The sequence below is a fragment of the Falco peregrinus genome, chromosome 5, assembly GCF_023634155.1.
Source record: "Falco peregrinus isolate bFalPer1 chromosome 5, bFalPer1.pri, whole genome shotgun sequence".
NCBI lineage: Eukaryota > Metazoa > Chordata > Aves > Falconiformes > Falconidae > Falco > Falco peregrinus.
This window is the reverse complement of record NC_073725.1, coordinates 106,617,188-106,641,110: the sequence shown is the minus strand read 5'-3', so window position 1 is coordinate 106,641,110 and position 23,923 is coordinate 106,617,188. Positions and strand designations below refer to the sequence as shown.

General features: G+C 40.6%; 1 protein-coding gene and 1 long non-coding RNA gene across 5 annotated transcripts in view; one reads left to right on the top strand and one right to left on the bottom strand.

Annotated features, from left to right (window-relative positions):
* Positions 1–1,754: 1,754 nt before the first annotated feature.
* CHDH (choline dehydrogenase) lies at positions 1,755–21,361 on the bottom strand. Of its 2 annotated transcripts, none has more exons than XM_055806934.1 (8): positions 21,343–21,361; positions 15,034–15,840; positions 11,304–11,455; positions 7,019–7,148; positions 6,207–6,341; positions 4,900–5,042; positions 3,970–4,072; positions 1,755–3,399 (listed from the first exon to the last, which is right to left on the bottom strand). In XM_055806934.1, the coding sequence occupies exons 2-8, from the start codon at positions 15,785–15,787 to the stop codon at positions 2,981–2,983; spliced, it is 1,836 nt and encodes a 611-aa protein (XP_055662909.1). In that variant the 5' UTR covers positions 15,788–15,840; positions 21,343–21,361; the 3' UTR covers positions 1,755–2,980. The 2 variants fall into 2 exon arrangements, with proteins under 2 accessions (XP_055662909.1, XP_005234826.1); XM_005234769.4 differs by lacking the exon at positions 21,343–21,361 and adding an exon at positions 20,580–20,771.
* Positions 20,961–23,923, top strand: part of LOC114011410 (uncharacterized) — a 35,057-nt gene continuing 32,094 nt past the window's right edge. For 2 of the 3 annotated variants that reach the window (XR_008747636.1, XR_008747635.1), the window contains exon 1: positions 20,961–21,097. This is a non-coding gene — a long non-coding RNA (uncharacterized LOC114011410). Of the gene's footprint in view, positions 21,098–21,292; positions 21,393–23,923 lie in introns of those variants that run through there. The other variant, XR_008747637.1, reaches the window with a different exon arrangement.

Below are 23,923 nucleotides of genomic sequence, written 5' to 3'. Positions count from 1 at the left end.
CTTTCTCAATCTCATTGTCCCCAGCCAGAGACTTCCAACTGTGTCTGAAGCATCTGCAGCAAGCTATTACTGTGGAAATGCTGGTGTTTTTACTTGCCGTACCATTCCTGGTTCAAGCCATGTTGGCAGGTCTAGTAACTGCCTAATTCTTACATCAAACAGCTTTTATAGTTAACTGGTTTTTAATACATAATGTAGTATCATCTGCACATTTATAGAAAAATTTGTATCTGGGTAGAACTTGGAATAATATTCAGTTATACACTGCATTATTTTCTTAAATAAGTAAACCCCTGTAATTAATAGCCTGTGTTCTGCAATGCAGTAAGGTGTAAAAGATGGTTAATTTTAGCTAGCAGCCTGCCAGTGCCCCACAGAGCATGTTAGAATCCCTCGTAGCTGTTCCAAGTATCCCTTAGCAGACCTGACCCTGCTAGAAGTAAGAACAATTTTAACAGGACTTCAATATCAGCAACCAGATACAATGCAGGGGAAGCTACTGGGAGCTTGATGCTACCTGAAGATTTCCCCAGGGCAGCAAAACTTTCAAATACCTGAGCCATTTCTTTGGCACTGCATCAAAGGAATGTCATGAAGGACCCTCAACATTCTGTAGCAGTGAGGCCTAAATTAATAAAGCAATAAAGAAATTGCAGTTCGCAGCAATGAAAATATTTAAGTGTTTAGAAGGGGAGGAGTCTGCAAGGTGTCTGTGTATGTTTAGAACAACAAGAAAAGATGATGATGTTTCAGAAGAAATGCCTGACTATCTGATTGCACAATGCAGCAATGTGTGCCTGAACATAAGACACACATGCAGTTCAGCATGTGTATCTAACCTTGCTGTTTTCTCTTTAGAGCTTGATATAACGGCAGAGGATAGCTCTGTGTGTGGGCAGTGGTAAGTTATGTAAGACGGTGGCTAGTTAATCCTCTGCAGTTGCATAATAACAATTCCCATCTTGCATGCCTAGAGTGGAAATCCATGTTGTAAATCTGCAAATGCAGGAACTTCAGTATTTTGTCTTTCTAAATTGCTTCCCCTCTCAACTGCACAGGACTGTGGTAAGTCTCACTAGTATATATTACTCTGAGTATCTTAATATTTTGTATTCCAAATGACACTAAGATACCTACTGAATATCTTTAAATGAAAATCTTAAAAGCACAGGTGCTGAATAAAAATTATTTGCCATAAAAAGGTACACCATACACAGTTCATACTTTCCTCAAATGCACATTTGCATCACATGACTTGTTGTATTAACACAGCTAATCAATCACCTCTGACTAAAATATTCTTGCCCTTAGCCTCATTTTAAGAGAATGCATCACATACATAGAAAGGGTTTACCTGTCTCCTTTTGGAGCAGAGTGTACTGCTATCGTCTTCTTTCTTCAGTATTTTTGTTTGTCTTTATGCAGGTACTCTAATGAATTAAGTCCTTTCCCTCAGTTAGCAGCAGGGCTTCCAACTACTGCCTTACAGCAAGCAGCACCAGGTAGAAGTATCTGCCTTAAACATCTGCAGTTGTCTCTCTAGCCAGCATCTGAGTCAGCAAGTTTTTTTACACAGCTCAAATAGTGTAAAATTCCATTTTTCTGCAAAAAAAGTTTATTCTGTTTACCACAAGTCCTGAGCAATCTTAGGCTACAGGAAGCTTTTACTTTATAATTTGACAGCTGCTTAGTCAGCAAGTTATTTTGGAATACTTAATAAATCCAAACAATTCAATGGATTCAACTTCATTCAATGAGTTCAGTTTCTTTAGATTTATTTTCTTTAAATCATTATCTGAAAATTAGATTGACAGAAAAGAGCCATGAAAGATCATGTATTTTGTTTTACACATCTGAAGATAATAAAACAAAGACTTAAGTTCTAACTAAAATATAGCATTGGTTCACTGATTAAGTTACTTGCCTTCTAATTTAAAAACACCTGTTCCTGTATCATCAATATCTGGCCTTACGCAGTTGAGTAACTTTTCATTTTAAATCTAGCTTGGCTGTAATTTTTTTTAGTAAAATTTGAGTGATAGCAAGGCACTATTCAGAATGTTTGCTGAGAAATATCTTTTGCAAACATTTATCTTAGAACAAAGACCAGTAACTTTAAGGATGTTATAGAAAGTGCAGAACTCTTACTGGGCTAAATGATGAAGTGGTACAATTAATGAGCTTAATTTGTGAACTGAATTCTGCTAAGCTCCTTGCAAAAAAAACCCAAGGAGGAGTTCCAGTTTTCCAATATATTTTTACAAATATCAGCTCCTGTTCTGCATTTTTTAGAAAAGTAATTTTCTGATAAATACATTTGTCTTATTTTTGAATACTATAGAGTTAAGACTGCTAAGCATGCTGAAGTCTAACTTTCAAGTGAGGATCTCTAAACTGTGCATTCCTCTCATAAAAAAATCACATTTGAGAAATACTGAACATGTGCAGGTTCTGCTCCCTCCTGTGAATTCTGATATGAACTAATTTGGCCTGCAAATATGAAATTACATAAATGCTTAAGTTTGCTTAACCATTCTTTGCAGGATGTGAGGATTACTGCTAGCTGCTATCCTGGGTAACACTCTCACAGCAGTTAAAATCTTTCCTTTAAATAACAAGGTATACCATAATGATTTTCAAAATAGCACATATAATCTCTTCCTTTCTTCATAAAACTGCACTGTATTTCTGGCTTATGTGCACAACGGTCTTGTCATTTAGAAATAGCTTCTCTTCAACAAAAAAATCTGAGTTGTGCCACAAAAGGTTATATTTAACTAAAATAAGCAGCTTAAGCTAACTGATTAAAAAAAAAGTGAATAGGTAGTCTAATATAAGAGAATGGTTCAAATTAATAGTTATTTTAATAGGATATGTTGTTTTGCATGTTTGGGGTTTTTTTTGGCATGTTCAGTAAGAGATAGCAACATGCTCTTGAAAGCCTAAGTAGCTAAAGATGTGAAAGGATGAGAACATTTGTTTATCTCTGTGTTTTCAAGGTCTTGGGCTTATATACAGGAACATTTTTCTCCTGAAGTGATGGGAGGCCCTTAATTATATCTGCAGCTTTCTCTGCTATCATAATAGTTGGGGCATTCAAATTTCCACTGACAACACTGGGCATTATTGAAGCATCTACTACTCGCAAGTTTTCAACACCAATTACTTTTGTTTGGGGATCAACTACAGCAGTGCTATCTGAAAGCTGACCCATTTTACAGGTGCAGGAAGGATGATAAGCGCTGTCAGCTCTCTGTCTTATGAAAGCATCTATTTCTTTGTCAGACTGAACATTGTTTCCTGGTTGAATTTCAGGCCCACGAAATTTTTCAAAAGCTTTCTGAGCAAAGATCTCTCTGGTCAACTTGACGCACTGGCGGAATTCCCCAATATCTCTTTCTGTATGGAGAGAAAATAAGAAAACTGTAAGTACATCCTTAATTTAGTAATACATACGGAATGCATAACAGAAAAAAACAGCATCAAAGAAAAAGGGTTGGAGGCAAACTCTCTCAAAGCCATAGTAAAATAGGATGTTTTTCAAAGTCACAGATATTTACATTCACTGTGAACAAAACTGTCATTTATATTGCCAATTCCCAAAAAGGAACAAGTGAGATATGAAGAATTGCTCTGTATTTCTCTATACCCACTATCTAGCCAAGGACACTACTGTCAGCACAAAGAAGCAAACAAGATCCATTCTTTCATGAGAGAGGGGAGGGGGTGAAATGAACAGCGTGATGCAGCAAACACCAAGAACCCTGACTGCATTACCAGCAGGGAATTCTGTTTGGTTTACACAGTGCTTTGCACAACGGCCTCTTTTGATACTGACTTTTATAGATGAGAAATAAGTAGCAATGCACCAACCAGCACTTCTGAATAGGTGTTGAGTAGATATGAAAATCTGCTACTGAAACAGGCAGGAAACAGGCTGACACCAGAGCAAGGAGAGGTTGCATTTACCTGTTGACAAGTAGTTTGGCTCAATGATAGGATGGTCGTTTGGGTCTGTGCTCTTCAGCTTTAGCCAGCCCACACTTGTGCTCCTCATGGGTCCCACGTGGACCTGCAACACGCATGCTATACTCGTGACACAATCCCACCAGATATTTTCCCAAATTTGGTATGATTTTTTTTTTTTTTTCAATTTGGACAGTCTTTACAAATTCAGCAAATGTAAATGTTAAAGGGAGATAATGGAAAATGCCATTGAACATTTTTGCATTTTACATAAGTTTGTTGTAATTTATGATATTCCGTAAGGGGAAGGGAATATACCTGTCTTAGCAACTTACAGCTGTTCTTTTAATTTAAAATACAACCATTCCAATTTAGCAGTAGCAGAGCATTCTAATACAATCAGCAATCAAAACAAATTACTATCATCGCTGAAGAAAAGAGATTAGCAAGAAGAAACAGGTATATTCAGTAACAGTTCCCCAGCATTAGCATAGACTTTTGGATCAAGATCATAGTCTAAAATGGGGTTTGGATTTATGCCAATGAATAGATGAGTGGCCTCAGACATTCACACTTAAATCTCTGTCTAAACTGCAGTGGAACAGACAACACCTTGTTTTAGTTCTGTACAGCATCTAGCACAATGGTGTCCTAATCAGTAACACTATGGTACTTCAGTAGTGCAAATTCTTAAACAGCAGTTCAATACTCGCCTGCTTTCCCAGAGATGAAAAGTAACATAATTTTGGTAGCAATAGCAAATAAAAAGCTGCTGGTTTTCCCCCAATGTAGGAAGTCAAGCTGGCAATTTTGTATTATACTGAAATAAGTCTTTTTCAGTATATAGCCAAATTACCAATATTTAAAATAAAGTGCAAGCCTCCTTGCTTATTGCTACAGAACATTACTGGAATATGTTCTTCAACAATTCACCTGGTAAGCTTCCATTGTAGAAGCAACACGACCATGATCAATAACCTGGGAAGGGAGAAAGTGGAACTGAATGTCGGGGTGAGGAACCCCTGGTTCACTTCGGATAAAACCACCAGATTCCAAGTGGGCAGTGGCTCCCTCACCTAGAGAGTGTAAATGAGAGAGAAAATGCCATTAAAAGACCTCAAAAAAGCAAGAATTTCCTTCTTAACCCTTGGTTTCACTACTATGAATAATTTATATATATACGGTGGCAATGGCAAGGAATGCAAATCCATTATGAGCAGCTTGTAATTTAAGCAATATGCATCACTTTCATCTGCTTTTTAATCACTAGATAAATATAAATATGCATAGCTTTGGAAATCCCACTTATTTGAAAGTGGGATGTTACAGTTATCTCACTGTAACTGGCAGGCCTAGGGTCTAACTCCATAGGCAGATTTGGTCCCAGGATCCTAACAGGTGTGGAGGGAATTGACTGCAGCATCCTGATATTACTGCACTGCACACTCAACGGCATGCGGTACAGTTATCCCATCAGTCACATGTAACAGGCAGATCCATCCACAGTACCTAGCCTGAAGGGGAAAGATGAAGAGCCTGCAATGCACCTCGTTATGTTATTTTCACATCCATTTAAAACCATAAATTAGCCCTCAATGTTTACTTGCACAGTAATAAGCCACATATACCCAGTAAGAGTTGTCAAATACTAACATAGTAATTCAGCAAGTGATGAAGATCTCAACTTTGTCCAAACTATTTTACTGATTTCAAGGATTACTTTTACAGATTCTTTTTAAGGTACAATTTACAGCTGGGTTACTGAAAATAAGTGTTTCATTTTAACAAAAGTCACTTCTGATTTACTTACAAGGGTTCTGAATGGAGAAACAAACTAATTTTGGGGAGGCAATTACACAGAAAACTTAATTCAGTTCAACAATATGTTTTTATTGACATGGTATTTATTTTAAATACAATTTTTCCTTTATTTTTTTACAACAGGTTTTCTCAATAGCACTGATTTTTAAATCTAGAATTTTTCTTAAATAAGAAAGACATAAAAAAGTTTTTAAAGTGTACAAAGCTCTGTCTTGTTACCTAAGGTATAATAACTGTTTTAAAATATTCTGATTTAGAAGAAAATAAATAGCTCAAGTCCATTTGTGAGCTCCGGTTATTTCCCAGAACATGAAAAAAATCATCTATGAAGGCTCCCAGACTTTGAAATTCATGGATAAAAAGGCTGTACTAATTCTAAAATAATCAATGGTAGAATGATAGCATACTTTGATTCATACCTGTAAACTTCCAAAGCCATTCTAGACCAATCCTCACCATGTTAACTGGCTTCTGTGCGTTATATAGAGTAATAGGTTTGGTGCACTTTTGCTGGACGTACACTTCTAAATGATCCTGAAGGTTCTGGCCTACCCCTGAAGGGGAGGAGAAAGGGTGAGGAAGGAGTAGAAGGGGGAAAAAAAAAAAAAAAGTTATTTCACACAGAACAATTATACACAACATTTGCAACTAGAAAACAGCATAAATGGGAACTAAACTAACCTCTTACAATGGCAGTGATGACTAAGACCAAGACCATGAGTCATATCAGCCTTTTGCTCATGTCAGAATAAGGTTTTACATAAACATAGCATAACTAGAATGAAAATAGAAAGTTAAATGGCAGACATGTCACTTGTTCTAAAATTGCCAGATATGACTTCTAAATACAGTACTAGCTTTTCTAGTTTTAAGGAAAAGTTCATGTTATTCCTTCTGCCTTTGATAATATAGGACAGTGGGAATGTATATAATCTGTTGTGGATCAAAACTCATTCAAAATTCTAAATAATAAGTAGGCTGCTTTAATTTAGAAGTACTCAGTGGCATTTTTCAGAAAGATGGATTTCACTATCAAATGTAGTGAAGAAAGTGTAGGAGGTTATTGCTCAGTTCTAAAAATCAATGCATGTTTCCACTGATTTGTAACACTTAAGTTTCTGTCCACACAACCTGACACAAAGACAACTGATTTTCATGGATTCTTTTCATTTAATGGTCTTTGAATTTTATCCATAGGAAGATGTAAGGTTAAAATAAATAATAAAATTACCAGGAAGATGGCAAACAACAGGAATCCCCAGTTTTTTTAGATCATCTGCATTGCCAATCCCAGACAACATAAGCAGCTGTGGAGAATTTATGGCACCTCCACTTAAAATAACTTCTTTACTGGCAAAAGCCTAAAAGGAAATGAGCACAAAAGTCCTAACATTATTAAGTCTGATCTCAATGCAAGCAACACGTCAAGAGCTTCTGTTCAAACGTGCTATTCTGATCCACATTAGACACCCTTCCCTCACACATTTCTCATTCTACATGTATTGCTATCTTGCCAGAAGTTTCTGCAGAGAAATGATCAAGCTTTCACTTTGATCATTTCTGTATTTATTCCCATGTTTACAATCTGTTCAAGCTGAATGGCACACAACATTCAGCTCAGCCAGTACCATGGCTGCAAATAAACGCCTGTGCTACTTACCAGGAAAAAAAAGTACCTATGACACTTGGATCAGTCAGCTAAGCATGTCTTTTGTTTTCAGTAACGGTTTGTAAATTAAAACTGAAACTCTTAAGGAAGACTTTGAATTCAGAGACATGCTAGCTTAAAATTTCTCAAGAGCTTATCTTCTTAGTTCAGCCAAGACTAATGTTTGGTTTCTTAGCTCATTGTAGTCCTCAGAAGCCCGTCAACCACTAAAGTACTACTGAGAAAACTCTGACTGCAGGCATAGATACAATACTGTTTTGCTGACAGAGTTTTCATCAAACAGTTTGAGTCTGAGCCCTAAGCTGGTCATGATATAGGCTGCTGAACCAGTCCTCTGCCTTTGACTGTTTTCTGTGCTAGACAGTTCTTTTTCTAGAACCTTCTCTGCAAGTGGTTTTGGCACACCTTTCCAAGGATTTCTGCCCCAAAATATTCTTATTTAGCAGTACCAAAATCCTTCTGTGTCATTTGTTTCTGGGTCCTACCTCTTCCCTGTTGCCACATCTCTTAAATGTAGGATCAGAACTACTCCTCTCAGTGCTTTTCACTATTAAAAGAGAAAACTGTGTGGAGTGAGAAGTATCGATACCCTCCTCCTTTTCCTTTTACTCTTTGAAAGACAATGATGTGGGTTAATCCAACCTTGTTCAGACTATTCCCTAGTATTCCAGTGCGATGGCTCATGAACACACACACAAAGGATGCGCTCCGTCCTCCTAGGTGCACAGATACTGCCTGTTGAAATACGGGTATCCTTTGTATACACTGAGTTAAAGAGTTGATTACAAACTGAAGAGTAACTCTTGCATGTTAGAAAAAGATTCAAGATTCACCTGTCCTTAGGAAAGAACAACGGCACCACAGAAGAAACACAAAGTAAGCAATAATTTATATTGAATGCAAATTATAATGCTATCTAAGCTGGTTCAATGTTTTAAAGTGATACGCATTTGCAAAAGTAATACCATAACATTTATCTGAATTCTAATATATCAGTGTGGCCACAGTGAGGAGAAAATAGACGAGGTGTGCAATTATGCCCCTGAATTTCCTCTCATTAGCAAGCAAAATTCACAAAAGTTCAAGGAAACCTATCCTGTATTGCTCATCTGCATTCTCCACTTTTGTAGAATGTAAGGTGCTATCGTGAGTAGCTGCTTGTTTTTATTTCAGAAGAGACATTTACCTTCTAAAGGAACATTAAAAAGTGCTAATTTTTCCCTGCAGTATGGTGAAGGATTAACAAATTAGCATTGAGTGTGTATTAACTTGTAGTAATCCTGCCCTTTTTGAATGACATCTCAGCTATAAAGAATAATGGCGAATGAGACTGGTGCTAGTCATAAAATAAAAATGTAGCACGGAGATAACTTCTGATAAATTGTTTCCACACTATTTAGCTGATATTGTCAATAGATAGCCATTGCTGATACTTTGTGTTCATTTTTTTTGTTCATGTTTTGCTCCAGGCAATCATTAGTATGTTAAGACTAATACACAGAGTATCTGTGACTGCTGAATCAATACTAGATCTGTATTTTGCATGTTATACAAATGTAACTTATATTTTCTGTGGTACACAGAGAACTGGTGCCAATTTGTTCCAGGTATATTCAAATGATGCTCATTTGGTCTACGCTCATTGCAAAGTCACCACTGTAGTTATTCCTAGCCAATATACAGTCTTTCATTGTGCTTAAAGCTAACATGCAGAGAGGAAAAACTGACCTTGAAATATTTTTGCATGGGTTATTTTGTCTACGATACATTAAAAATATTTTTCCCCTCTAAATACACTTTTCTGCTTGACTCTGAACTCAGAAACTCCAGCAATGTTCAGTCTACTTTCCCTGCTTTTGTCAGAGGGCTTACTGGGAGCAGTCTGGGACCCCAGTGTCCACTGAAATAACATTTAAGTCACAGCCTTGATGAACAGGTTTTGAATCATGCTTGAATCAGGTTTTGATCATCTTTTAACTTTACTGATGACTGATGTAAAGGAGATCCTACCTAAAACAGACTGTAAAAACAAAAATGCCTTAATGTAATCATTTCATCTTGACATTAGTAATGTAAAAAAATTATTAGCTCTTCCATTCTTTCAGATATAAAATTTTCCAGAAAGTACAAGCAGACAAGTCCTACAATTTTGATGTTGGGAGAAAAAAAAACAGGAAGGGAAATACTTTGAAGGTGTACATTTTATGATACGTGCTATAAATATATATCATACAATCATAGAATGGTCTGGGTTGGAAGGGACCTTAAAGATCATCTAGTTCCAAGACCCCTGCCATGGTTGCTCCAGGCCCCATCCAGCCTGGCCTTGAGCACTGCCAGGGATGGGGCATCCACGGCTGCCCTGGGCAAACTGTGCCAGTGTCTCACCACCCCCACAGTAAAGAATTCCTTCCTAATATCTAATCTAAATCCACCCTCTTTCAGTTTAAAGCCATTACCCCATGTCATACCACTACGTGCCCTTGTAAAAAAGTCCCCCAGCTTTCTTGTAGGCCCCCTTTAGGTATTGGGAGGCTGCTGTAAGGTCCCCCCGGAGCCTTTTCTTTGCCAGGTTGAACAACCCCAATATATCATTCATTATGTATAATTCATACATGTATTAATATGTATGAAAATTCATAGCACTTAAAGAATTTTGCAGTTAAAGCAGTCCAGTATTCAGAAAGTCTTTGATCATATGAAATTAGCTTTCCAAGACTTTCTTCAACAAAATTAATCTTGATAATAGCACAGGAACAGCAAGTATAGACACTGGTTTTGTAGCCATTTAATAGCTCATGAAATCAATTAAATTTTCTGCAACTTTTGTTCTACATTGTTAAAATGATTATCATTACCAATTCACTTAGAAAACAACAGATTTGGTTTGTGCATTAGAAAATATGCATAAGCTTATTTATACTGCATTTTAACTTTTAGCAGGTGTTCAGTCACAGAACACTTGTCTGTTGAGTCCTGTAAGCCTTACTGAACTCAAAATGTTAAAATTTATACTCCCCTCTCTTTAGGATATTACTATTTCACTTTTAAATTGGTTTATAATTGTTTGTGACTGAAGTTATTAACATACAAATCCCTTTTAGGCAATTTTGTAATGACATACTCCATAATCAGCTGTAATTTTAAAGAGTTAAGGGAAATTAGAATGTTTTAGGTTTTATAGAAGTCCATGGATTGAAAGCTGCACAAAATTAACTGTTTATCCTGAGTTAAGTTATAATGGCAATTCAAGCTTCCTTCCACATGATCACATGTTCAATGAAAGGTTGACTGAGACTGAAAAATACTCATTCCACAAACCATAAGGCCCATTTCATCATTATGTTTAATCATTACTATCCCAAAACACAATACATGATGGCAAAGTAGGAGTGAACGACTCATTTTTTATCCCTTGAGCCATTCAGATTTCAGTATCTAGCTTTTACAGATTTTCCTATTCCAGAACAAAATTTTCAGAAACATCAGCATTTCAGCACACTAGTCAATACGCTGAGACAGTGCATGATTGCACCATAGGTTCCAGCCAGAAACCTTACACAACACTTGCATAACATCAAGTTATGGCTTGCCCCCTCCGTACTGAGAGACTGAAATATAATGGAGATGTTAATCTCTAAATCAATACAGCTGAAATATCACCTACTGTAAAATAAGGACATGTAAAAAAGTAAAGACAAGGAATCATGTACTGGAAGAGACAACATAGCCTCTGAAAGCAGACTTTTGCGTAGCAAAGTGCCACTTACAATAAGAGTTCTTTTAAAAAAATATTTAATTTTGCTTTGACTCATACCTTTCATACTGCAAAATAAAAATCTCTTACCTTTTTCCTTTGTCCTTTTCTCACATACTCAACACCAATAGATTTTGTTCCTTCAAACAAGATTTTTGTTACAAGTGTCTTCTCTTCAACTGACAAATTTGGGCGTGACATGGCTGGGCGAAGGTAAGCACTAGCTGTGCTCCATCTTTGACCTACAATATGTATTTACATTAAACATCAAAGTAGTCATGCTCAGTATTCCTCAAGATTTTGGCCAATAACCATCAAGTTGTTTACAGAGGGAAAACCTTCATAGAGTTTATAGACTTCAAAGCAAATATGATTTGATACAAACAACTAAATGTTTTATTATAACATAACAAATTTCACAATCACATTCTGAAAATCTACTCTGCATCACAAATTGAACTATGAATCAAGACTTGGCATGCCAATGCAGTTTTCAATGAAATACACTAGACTGAGAGCAAGCTACCGTGAAATGAACAGAGTGTTAACATAGTGTTCTAGAGTAATCTAAACAACCATAGAATCGTAGAATCACTTAGGTTGGAAAAGATCTTTGAGATCATCAAGTCCAACTGTTTACCCAGGACTGCCAAGTCCGCCACTAAACCATGTCTCTAAGCACCGCATCTATGTGTTTTTTGAACACTTCCAGATACAGTGATTCCACCACCTCCCTGGGCAGCCTGTGCCTTCAGGTGCCTTCACCACCCTCTCACTGAAGTATTTTTTCATAATACCCAATCTAAAACCTCCCCTGACACAGCTTAAGGGCATTTCCTCTTGTTCTGTCCCTTGTTATCAGGAAGAAAAGACTTATACCCCACCTGCCTACAGCCTTTCAGGTAGTTGTAAAGAGCAATAAGGTCCCCCCCCAAGCCTCCTTTTCTCCAGACTAAACAACCCCAGTTCCCTCAGCTGCTCCTCACAAGCCTTGTGCTCCAGACCCTTCCCCAGCCCTGTTGTCCTTCTCTGGACACGCTCCAGCACCTCAATGTCTCTCTTGTAGTGAGGGGCCCAAAAGCAAACACAGGATTTGAGGTGCGGCCTCACCAGTGCTGAGTGCAGGGGGACAGTCACTGCCCTTGTCCTGCTGGCCACACTGTTTTGGATACAGGCCAGGATGCTGCTGGCCATCTTGGCCACCTGGGCATGCTGCCAGCTCATGTTCAGCTGTCCCATTCACCATCCCTCCTTAGGCTCAGCCACCCAGCCAGCTTTTTACCCAGCAAACACTATACCCATCCAAGCCATGAGCAGCCAGTTTCTCCAGGAGAATGCTGTGGAAGGCAGTGTCAAAAGCTTTACTAAAGTCTAGGTAGGCATCATCCACAGCCTTTCCCTCATCCACTAGGTGGGTCATCTTGCTGTAGAAGGAGATCAGGTTTCTCAAGCAGGATCTGCCTTTCATAAATCCACATTGGCTGGGCCTGATTCCCTGGTTGTCCTGCATGTGCCATATGATGGCATTCAGGATGATCTGCTCCATAACCTTCCCTGGCACCAAGGTCAGGCTGACAGGCTTTTAGTTCCCCAGATCCTCCTTTCAGCCCTTCTTGTAGATGGGCATCACACTGGCTGACCTCCAGTCTTTTGGGACCTCCCCAGTTAGCCAGGACTGTTGATAAATGATGGAGAGTGGCTTGGTGAGTTCTTTTGCCAGCTCCCTTGGTACCCTTGGGTAGATCCCATCTGGCCCCATAGATTTATGCATGTCCAAGTGCAGCGGCAGGTCACTAACTATTTCCTCCTGGATATGGAACTTCATTCTGCTCATCCTTGTCCCTGTCTTCCAGTTCAGGAGGCTGAGTACCCAGAGGGTAACTAGTCTTGCTATTAGAGACCAAGGCAAAGAAAGCATTGAGTGCCTCAGCCTTTTCCTCATCCTTTGTGGCAATGTTCCCTGCTGCATCCAGTAAAGGATGGAGATTACCCTTGGCCCTCCTTTTGTTTCTAATGTATTTGTAAAAACATTTTTTATTATCTTTTATGGCAGTGGCCAGCTTGAGTTCTAGCTGGGCTTTTGCCTTTGTAATCTTCTCCCTGCATAACCTTGCAACATCCTTATAGTCCTCCAGAGTTGCCTGCCCCTTCTCCCAAAGGATGTAAATTCTTTTTTCCCTGAGTTCCAGCCAAAGCTCTCTGTTCAGCCAGGTCAGTCTTCTTCCCCACTGGCTCATGGGGATGGCCTGTTCCTGCACCTTTAGGACTTCCTTCCTGAAGAGTGCCCAGCCTTCCTGGACCTCTTGGCCCTTCAGGACTGTCTCCCAAGGGACTCTGCTGACCAGACTCCTAAACAGGCCAAAGTCTTCCCCCCAGAAGTCCAAGGTAGCAGTTCTGCTGACCTCCCTCCTTACTTCTCTAAGAATCAAAAACTCTATCACCTCATGATCACTATGCCCAAGATGTCCTCCAGTCACCACATCACCTACCAGTCCTTCTCTGTTTGTAAACAGCAGGTCCAGCAGGGCATCTCTCCTGGTTGGCTCACTCACCAGCTGTGTCAGGAAGTTATTTTCCACACACTCCAGGAACCTCCTAGACTGTTTCCCCTCTGCTGTGTTGTATTTCCAGTGGACATCCAGTAAGTTGAATTCCCCCATGAGAACAAGGGCTAGCGATCATGACACTTCTCCCAGCTGTCTGTAGAATATTTAATCTGCCTCTTCATCCTGGTTGGGTGGTCTATAATGTAGTTCCACCAGGATATCCACCTTGTTGGCCTTCCCCTCATTCTTGCCCATAAACATTCAACCTTGTTATTACCATCATTAAGCTCTGGGCAATCAAAACACTCCCTGACACACCTCTCCTTCCTTGCTTATCCCTTCTGAAAAGTTTGTAGTTTTTCCATTGCAGCACTGCAGGCACGCAAGTCAACCCACCATGTTTCCATGATGGTGACTATATCATAGTCTTCCTGCTGCATGACGGCTCCCAGCTCCTCCTGTTTGTTGCACACGCTTCAGGCATTAGCAGAGATGCACTTTACTTGTGGTATTGATCTCGCTTTCAACACTGGCATGCCACCTCTGCGCTCATCTCTAGCGAGCCTGGTTTTATTCCCTTCCCCCTTCAAATCTGGTTTAAAGCTCTCCCAATGAGTCCTACTAACTCCAGACCTAGAATCCTTTTCCCCCTTTGAGACAGGTGAACCCTGTCTGTTGCCAGCAGGCCTGGTGACGTGTAAACTGACCCATGATCAAAAAACCCAAAATTCAGCCAGGCCTGGCTCCAGGTATTGATCTGTGTGATCTCCCAATTACATGTACTATCACTCCCCATGACTGGCAGGACTTGTGCTCGTGATCCCTCAACCAGTCACCCCAAGGCCCTGAGTCCTCTCTTGATTGCCCTCGGACTTCTTGCTGTTTGGACTGCACCATTGCCCACTTGGAAAACCAGTAATGGATAATAATCAGAAGGCTGTACCAGACAAGGGAATTTTCTAATAACATCCCTTACCCGGGACCCCAGGGAGGCAACAGACTTCCCTGTGGGTTGGGTCCAGTCAATGTATCAGGCACTCTGTTCCTCTCAGAGTGGAGTCACCCACGGCAACCACCTTTTTTTGTGTTAGCAGAGCTGGTCATGATGTGTGGGGTTGACTGACTCTCCCTAGACAACTCCTCCAACCTGGACAAAACCTCCTCCAACCAAATGGCATTCAGTGCAGATTAGATGTCCATATTCCAAAATGCTTTCAGAAGTACCACTGGTGAGTCAGAAATACAAATTACTTAAGGACCCCTCTGTGATTTACCTTGGTATATAGTCATGTCCATCCAGCCAAATCCTTCTTGCTGATAGCCATTCATATCATCTGTGAAGGGATACCCAGCTTGTTGGGTTGCCTCCAGGAATGCATGATGAAGAGGATGGTTTGTTTTCCCTCTTGACACATACAGGGGTCCATTTCCACCTCTGTACTGATCTGGCCCCAGTTCATGTGTCTGTGCCTTCTTAAAATAGGGCAAGCAATGTTCATAGTCCCATCCTATAGCCCCTTCCCTGCTCCATCGGTTATAATCTTCTGCATGCCCACGAATGTATACCATAGCATTGAGAGAAGAGGAACCACCCCACACTCTTCCACGGGGCCAGTACATAACTCGGTTATCCATATGCTTTTGTGATGTTGTGTGGTAATACCAGTTATATTTCTCATCACAGAGGTTGTATGTTAATGCAGCAGGCATATGAATCTTCCACATCAGTCTTTTACTACCTAGAAGGGTATCTTTAGGGCCTGCTTCCAAAAGTAGTACTGTACTGAGAGGGTCTTCAGTCAGCCTGTTGGCTAATACACACCCTGCTGATCCAGCTCCAACAATGACATAATTATAAGAGTTTGCCTTTTCAGAACTAAGTTGAGATAATGCACGTGAAATTTTGAATTGTTGTTCATTGATGCCCAATATGTTCTTTAATATGTGTGCTTTAAACAGATTTCCTGTTATTTTGTGCATCTGATTCACAGGACTGCAACATTTAACTCCTTTAATTAAGTATGACATCTTCACTGATAGTATCACTCTTGTAGAATTTCTAATAAAAATCCAGTTTTACCCTAGAAAAACAAACAAACAAAAATCCTAATTAAGATGTAAGCATTAACACAGTGCGCAAACTCTAAAATGTCAGTCATTTTCAGGTAAACCTGGTACACTTTACCCATTCTCACTGTCCAAAAGGTTAACAAGAATGCCAATAAACAAATAAACATCTGCTTTCAAACTTGCTCTCTTATTATTCTTTTAATGCAGTCTATGCACCAGTCAAGTGGCATACTGTTTTGTATTACATGCAATCTGATTTTGATTTGCTTCTAGTTCCTGGTACATGAAGCTCATTTTCAAGTATTTGCCCAAACCATGAATCTTACTTACCTTGTAGTCTCTCTTCAACTGCCTCTAGTAGGTAAGAATTTAAGAAAAACAACAAATGCACAAACTTCTAAGCCAATTCACAGCAATGGAAATGAGGAGTATGCACACTGTACCTTCTGCCAGACCAAATCTAGGACAATGTCTCTCCAAAACAAACGTGTAACATTGAAATTAATTTTCAGCTATCCCGAAGGTGAAAAACTGCTAGGTTTTGAGGCCTGTCTCTTAAAATAGGCAAAGGCAAAATCTGTTTATTTGTGACTTCGTACCTTATTACTAGACCCAGATCCTCCAGGAGTGCTCTGACTACAGTTGCTGTCTAACACCACCAGATCCTTAGGCTGAGTAGGAATGGCAATTTTTTTACCTTCAGAAAAGCCAGTGAGCCTTGCAAGCAGCATAGTTTTAGCTGTGTTGCACAGGTTCAGGTGCTAAATGCAGGACCTCAGTTTGAAATGCGTTTCTCTTGCTCTTTCCTCTTGAAACCATTCCTCTTGGTATAAACAATTAGTGAAAACAGATATCCTTGGGCTGTAAATAGTATTTCTCCCTGGTCCATGGCTTCTGTCTAAGCTGTTGCCCTGGGTTCTAGAGATGGCAACCTATCCAGAGGCTGTTACACTGTAACGCACTGCCCATCTGAAAGACATTAAGAAAGCTTTTTCCTGGAAATATATTGAATACTGTATTGTGTTTGTGAAATCTAATTTTTCAGAAATTAATTACATTGTTAAAGTTGATTTTCACACATTCAAGTTTCATATGCCTGTTTTTTTCACTAAAATAAAACATGCCTTAATGAGTCACTGAAATAACCAGCTTTTTTCTTACTACAAGGTGGAACAGAACTATACTGATTGTCTTGGGTGAAACTCTGCAATGTAAAGTTTGTGAGAGCATACACGAACCCTTAAGGCCCAACTCTGTAACAAAATTAGGTGCAGGATGCTGATAAACATTAAAATTCTTCCACATACAACTATATTTATTTACAATTTGATGTACAATCTCATATGCAAAAGTGTTTTGGGGTTTTTTCCTCTCTGGGAAAGCATGGGAAGAAGGATACATTTCTTTCTCTTTTTAGGAAAACTTGTAATAGGCTGTATAAACCCTCAAACTTCTGGAAAACAAACAACAAACCATGGAGAACAGTTTGTTAAAAAAATAATAAAAAAAAGATGCCAGGGATGGGTCTGACCCCAGAGTTCACACAGCTGATTCTCACACGGCTAATTCAAAACTGATCCCAGGTGAAAGTTGGAGGGTTGTCTTTTACAGGTGGAGACTATTAAAGGATTCTTTCCTGGAAGAAAAGGTTTGGCAATTTCATGCAACACGGTAGAGAAAGATGCAAAGGTAGAGATATTTTTGTCTGTTTTCTGTTTTGTTTGGGATGAAGAGGGCTACCATTCCGAAGCACTTATGTTTATTCTGCAGGACTGGTGGGTAACAGGACTTTTATTGTTTCAGGAACAACAGATTGCTGATGGGGTTAATAGAATATGGGCCTGGGCCTTAATAATCTGGGAAAGATACTTTGTCCCTATGTGTGTTGTTTCTGTTTTTCTGGTAGAGATGCACCATAATGAGGTGAAGTGATTAGCTTTACACCTGAGGTAGTAAACCCTCAGACTTGGTTCTGACAGATGGTCAACATTAATTATTTAAATAGGTAGGGGTCACACACTCTGGAACGAGTATTGGCTGGCTTATTTTGGCATGGGATCTGCAATGCCATCAAGTATCACTGTACCTCCTCACCAGGGTGCTGGTTGTTAAGCTTACAACCTACCTAGCTCTTGGTGTAGAGGGTAGGTTCTGCAGAATCCCTGGAATCATGTTCAGTCAGGGACTGACTGACTCTGATAACGCTGGAGGCTGTAGTTCTACAGTTTGCTACAGCATAAGTAGTGGCTACTGGGCTCCTGAAAATACTATCGCAAGTGACACTCCAAAGGCAGTATTGATATTATAGTACTAAGTGTTTTTGTCTTGCCCTATGATAGAATCCTAACGCTGCAGTCTAAACCCTTTAAAAAGCTGATTTGTTAAGAGCCTCTCACATGTGCAGGCTTTGAGACTCGCAGAACACAGTTCAACCTTGTATCAAGAACTGAGATCATGAAGTCCTGAAATTAGAACATGATGATACTTCTCTCTAAAATAATCTGTGTAGTTCTATGAGCATGTATGGGTTTATCACAGTTCAAGTTCTCCTACAGAAGTCTTGTGGAATTTTGCAGGAATCCCTCTTTGAACAAGAGAGCATCAATCTAATGCATCTTTGTGTTCAGCTTATCCCTTAGTTTTATCTGGGTTTTTTGCGAGAGAGTATTTAGAACTTGTGCAGTGTTCCTAAGAACTGAAAACGACAAGAATGTACTTTTTCCAGTAAATGGAAAAAATAAAATTGTTAACCTCATAGGTAGTTATCTGAGGCTCTGAGATGTGCTGGGGAAACTGACCCAGTTTACCTAGTAGGGAATTATAGTTTTATGATCAGCTCTATTAAATATTGTAGTGGCTATGTTAAAACAAAGTATGTAGAAATAGGGAGGTTTCCAGAACACGGTTCTATTGGAATGCTCTTTACTTACCAACAAGAAAAAATTGTCTTTAGGGCCTTACTGGATATTACTGCATGTCTTTATTTGCATTCTCACATACCATGACTTCTATATGAACATGTAGTAAGATGCTCCTCAGGAATCAGTGAACCAACTTGCAGAAATGAATATAGCAACATAAACCACATTCATTGTATTGCACTAAAGCTTCAAAATTGGGTGCTCATTTTAAAGATGTATGTGTTTACAGATACTATTACTAGTAACCAGGGCCTATAGACAGGGGTCTTACAAGAGCGAGGAGAGCAGGAGCATCTCGGCAGGAAAATTCTGTTCCTACAATATAATAATACATCTAATGGTACACCAGGTAGCTAGAAGTGTGCAGTGGAGTTCTGAAGTTAGGTGTTTGGGACTCTGCATCATTGTAACACATTTCTGAATGCAGTATCAGGCTTGTATGAAAAATAAACCCTGACATAACCCATGGGTACTTAACATTGCAACTCTGCAGAGGTTGATTTGGATTCACAAGTGAAAGCAGATTTCTGTAAAGAACAGTGAAGCTGTGAAAGGTGGAAAATGTGTTACTTGACTACTTTTTTTTTTTTTTTAAGGAAGGGGGAGACAAAAAGGAGACAAAGATATGCAAGAGGCTGTGTAGGGCATCTAAGGAATAAATTGTCTTGCACTCTCTGTAAGAAAGCTAAGCAAAAGTGCTAGGATTCAGCCCAGGGACCTTACTTCTAGACTTCTGGAACTAAAGGGCTCACAGTCCACAACAAACAGAGGAATGCAGGTATCCTGCATGTGTAGCAGGGGACATATTGAAAAATGGACGGTAATGAAATGGTTCTGTATGTAGATGAGGTGGCTAATCTATAAAAGTTACAGGGCATTGTGCATCATTTCTGTTAACCTGTCAGAGTTGTCCTGTTCTTTGATAAAACTGGAAATAAGTCATCAAAAATCAAAAAGCCTAGAAGGCTGAATTACCAGCCAAGAGAGCTAAATCTAATGCTCCTTTTAAGTAACTGTAGTAATATTTTGAATCTACTCCACCAGATTTCTCAGATTTGTGATTAGATGTGAACTCATGTTTTTCTTTGCGCTTTTTTTTTGTTTGTTTACATCAAATGGAACATGACTGGTTAACTTTTGAGACAATTTTTATCTTGCAATGAGAGAGTTGGGAGCAAAGTCAGTCAACAGTGTCTGGTCATAATATCCAGGTGACTTTTGAGAATCAGTGTGCAGGTGATTCACAAATTTCTGTGCTTTTAACCTTTTGACCTCTGAAGTGCAGAGGTCAAAACCCAAGCCAGTCCGATTTAATTTAAATCCCACATAAACAGTTGGATTGGATGGATTAAAACACTAGTTTCAAAGCACCATTCCTTTTGTCGTATTGGTCCACACCCACTCCCATACGGTCCTCCTGCACAAGCGCTATCCTACTCCTCTAACCGATCCTGAAACAAAGAGGAGAGGGTCACTGTGGCTGAAGCTTTACTCCCGGTCCTGTTTTGCCAGGGGCAAAACAAGATGCTCTCTGGCAGTTGTACAATAGCCCCTCTCCCCGGGGTGTCCGGCAGCAGGGACAGTGCACGGCGCAGCGGGGCGCGGGGGCCTTGGCCGCACACCTGCCCGCGCCGGCAGATCCTGTCAGGCCCAGGTATGAGGCAGAAGGAACGGCTCAGGTAAAACCTGCTCTTGTCGCCCCTGCAGACTGTACACAAGTTTATTTGGACTCATTTTCTCCTCGGCCTTGCTAGTAAGGAAGTTCATTCCCTCACAGCAGCTTTGTGGTAAGTTAATTTCCACGGCTGAAGTTGTCCGAGCCTACTTACCTCAGCGTTCCTCCCTTCCAGAACGAACAGCTGTGCCGGCCTAGAGCATCAGGCACCCCCGCTCTGGCGTTGCCCGCAGCGGCTCTAGCACCTCACAACGGCCGGGAGCGGGGCCGGTTCCCGCCCAGCCGCCCCGGACCGGCCCCTCCGCAGCACGGGGCGCCCGCCGCCCGCGCCTCTTCCCTCCCGGCCGCGGTCCCGCTGCCCCTGAGCGGGAAGGGCCGGCCCCGGCGGGGGGAGAGGTCCGCGGGGGAGGCAGGGAGGGGGGCGGGTGGAACTTCCTGCAGGAACGCAGCCTTTGGCCTCTCTGACGGGTGTCTCGGGGCGACTTCGTGCCGTTTCGAAACGGGCCGGGGTGGCGGCGGGCCGAAGTCCGCTGCCCGCCCGCTCCCGCACGGCGGCCGGGACGGGGCCCGCGGGCTGCCAGAGCGGGGCAAGCGGCGCCGCAGGCCCAGCCCCAGCGCTGAGCCGCCCCTTCCTGGGGGCGCCCTAACTTTTCCACCCAGCCTTCGAGTGGGGTAGGCAAAAGACTTTTTTTTTTTTTTTTTTTTTTTTTTTCCCTCCTTAAAGCAAACGCGCTCCACAGCGCTGCCGCCCCGGCTGAGCCAGCGGCAGAAGCGCGGGGCTCTGACGCGGCCCCAGGCCGTGAGGGGGCGCCGGGGCCCGCCGCTGCCCCCCGGTCACCGTATGGCGCCGTGCCCGAGCGCTGCCTTCCGAAGCCGAGCTGGAATTCGCAGTTCAAGGCGTTCGTTGTGGTCCTTACCTGCGTGTTTCCAGGGGCACGCGTTGGTCTGGAAGTGAGCAAACAGCGAGGTGATTTGTCCCACCGCGTCAGTCTGCCTGAACTCGCTCATTGCCTCAGCAATGGGGACTAGTCGCTTTTAGTAGTCATGAATAAGTCTGCATCCAACAGTAATTCTAAACAGCATCCCACCGGCTAGCTAAAAGTGCTAAAAATAATACAGGTCCTTTGTCACGTAACTTACTTTTTGTATTGGCTTTGTTCTCTAAGCATCCTCTGTATATCCTATTTCACTGCACGTTCGTTATAGGCTAAACTGTATTAAAGAGCGGTGGTGGGAGGAGATCCCTTAAAATTCCTTGGGAAATGGCCAAGGATCAGTGTTGTGTGAGGAGTCGGTGCTGCTGCTCTTATGGGCTGCTGGGGGATGGACCCAAGAGCCTTGTTTTCCCTTTCAGAATGCCCAAGGTAGGATAACGATGATATAATGAAGCCTCATCTATTGTTGTGAGAGCTTACGCTTTCTCCATGCATCTTGTAATGACAATAGCCTCTGCTACAATGTCTTTGATATTGCTTGTAGATGCTGATTATTTTCTCCAGTCCTTCCCTTTCACTCTGCTTGGACTGTGTTGGATGATTAATAATTTGCTGGGATAATTACTTGTTGCTGGTTTTGTTCTTAGTTAGATAAGCAGAAAATAATTGACAGTCTCTGGATGGTTGGTTATTCATACTTGGGCACCAAACTGAACTTGTGAATAATTATTCACTAATGGAAAAGGGTAATTGTCCTCTGTGGAACTATGAGTAAATGTGTAGTGGATATAAGTGGTCTTTAATCTTCATGGTGATTAGGAATGCTTGAAACCAAGCTGATGGGTCTTCGCAGTGTTTCAATAATTTTATACAACTTTGATGCTTTTATTCAGTAAGCAAATAAGAAGTCTAAAGAAAACATGCATTCAGTGTGTATAAAAATATACAAAATACTTATATTAATAGGCATGCAATATATACATTTAAGATCTATTTCTTCTCAGTGAATAGTGGGGTTTTGATCTCTTGATTGTATAGCACCAGCTGCTGTGGAGTCCTAGTCCTGGTCCCTGGCAAGGCCTCTTAAGCACTCTGACAATGCTAATAAGAATCAATAATTATGTTTTGTTTCCTACAGAAAAAAAGTATGTTAATCTATTGATTCCTTCAATCTCAGTGATTTCTGTTCATAAAATGTAGCTGAAGCGAGACCTAAATATGTAGGCTGAATTACTTGTGTGCAAGAAAGAAAAACCTGAGGTGAACTTCTGTGTAGTCTAGCACAGTAATCATAATTACAAGTATTAAATATCAGTTATAATATTCAAAACACTTTAGTTTCACTAATTATAACTATAGTTTCACTATACACCAGCCATATAATTAAAAGTATCCAGCAGTTACAGTAAGGGTGGTTAGAAATAGTTAGTATCACCTGCTTAAATAGCCATTCTCTCATGGAGGAATTATCTGCTGGGACTGTAGGATTTTGCCCCCCACCCCATCCCAGCTCTTCAGTGTTCCTTCTTCCTGGTGCCCAATGACTTCTCTTTTGATGATGTTAGCTTAAAAAAAAAAAAAAAAAAAAAGTTTTACAAAGCAGCAGAGTAATTTCCACACTTAAGCAGGGGCAGACCTGTAGCACAAAATTCTGCCTATGTTCTCTGTTTTGAACATGAAAAAAGGGAGGAGTTTCCCACTTCCTTGCAAGGGCTTCTCCTGCAGGTGTCCAGTATTTCATGGGTTTGTTGTCAATTTCTACAAATATGTGATGCTACCTTGTCCTTAGCTACTCAGAGGATTGCCCCTGCTGTCCTTGGCTCAGGGAACTAACTTCTGAACTTTTCTAGCACTTTGTCCCATCATTATGATCTGAATCTTTTTAGTTGTCTTCTGTTGCTTTTCTCCAGTACTGTCATCACCCATTTCCTGTCATGCAGTGCTCTGTGGCACGCTGACTCTTTTTTATTATTTATTTTTTAACAGGGTCTTCATCATTCCTTTCAGTTTCATTTTTCTAGAACTGCCCTGTTTGGATCTTCCAAACTAGCATGGAGACAGGGCTTCTGTCTTGTTGAGTCAATCAAAATTGTAAGCATACCTCAGAAGATATATACCATCCTCCTTCAGCCATATTTACAGTAGAAGAAAAATATATCCATTTTTAGTCAGGTTATTTGGTAAGAAATTTCCATGAGACATGCTAAAAAAATGCCCCTGTATGACCAGAGTAAGTATAAGGAAGGCTACAAATAGATGTATGTGTCCGCATGCAAGGCCTATATGTGGTTGATGTGGTCTTGACCCGATTGTACAAAATTTAAGGCTCTGTGCCTAATTGTTTGAATCACGTCACTTGGCACGCTGACCACATATGGCATGGACCTATATGTTACTGGTCACTCATAGGTATATCCTACTACTCAATGGCACAAGTAGGGACACAGCACAAGACTTGAGCTTTAGGGTTTGTGTCTACTTGCATTTGAACAGTTTGACTTGAGCAAGTCTCTGAGAAAGTTGCTCAATGTCTCTCCCTCAATTCTTCATTTGTACTTGGGGC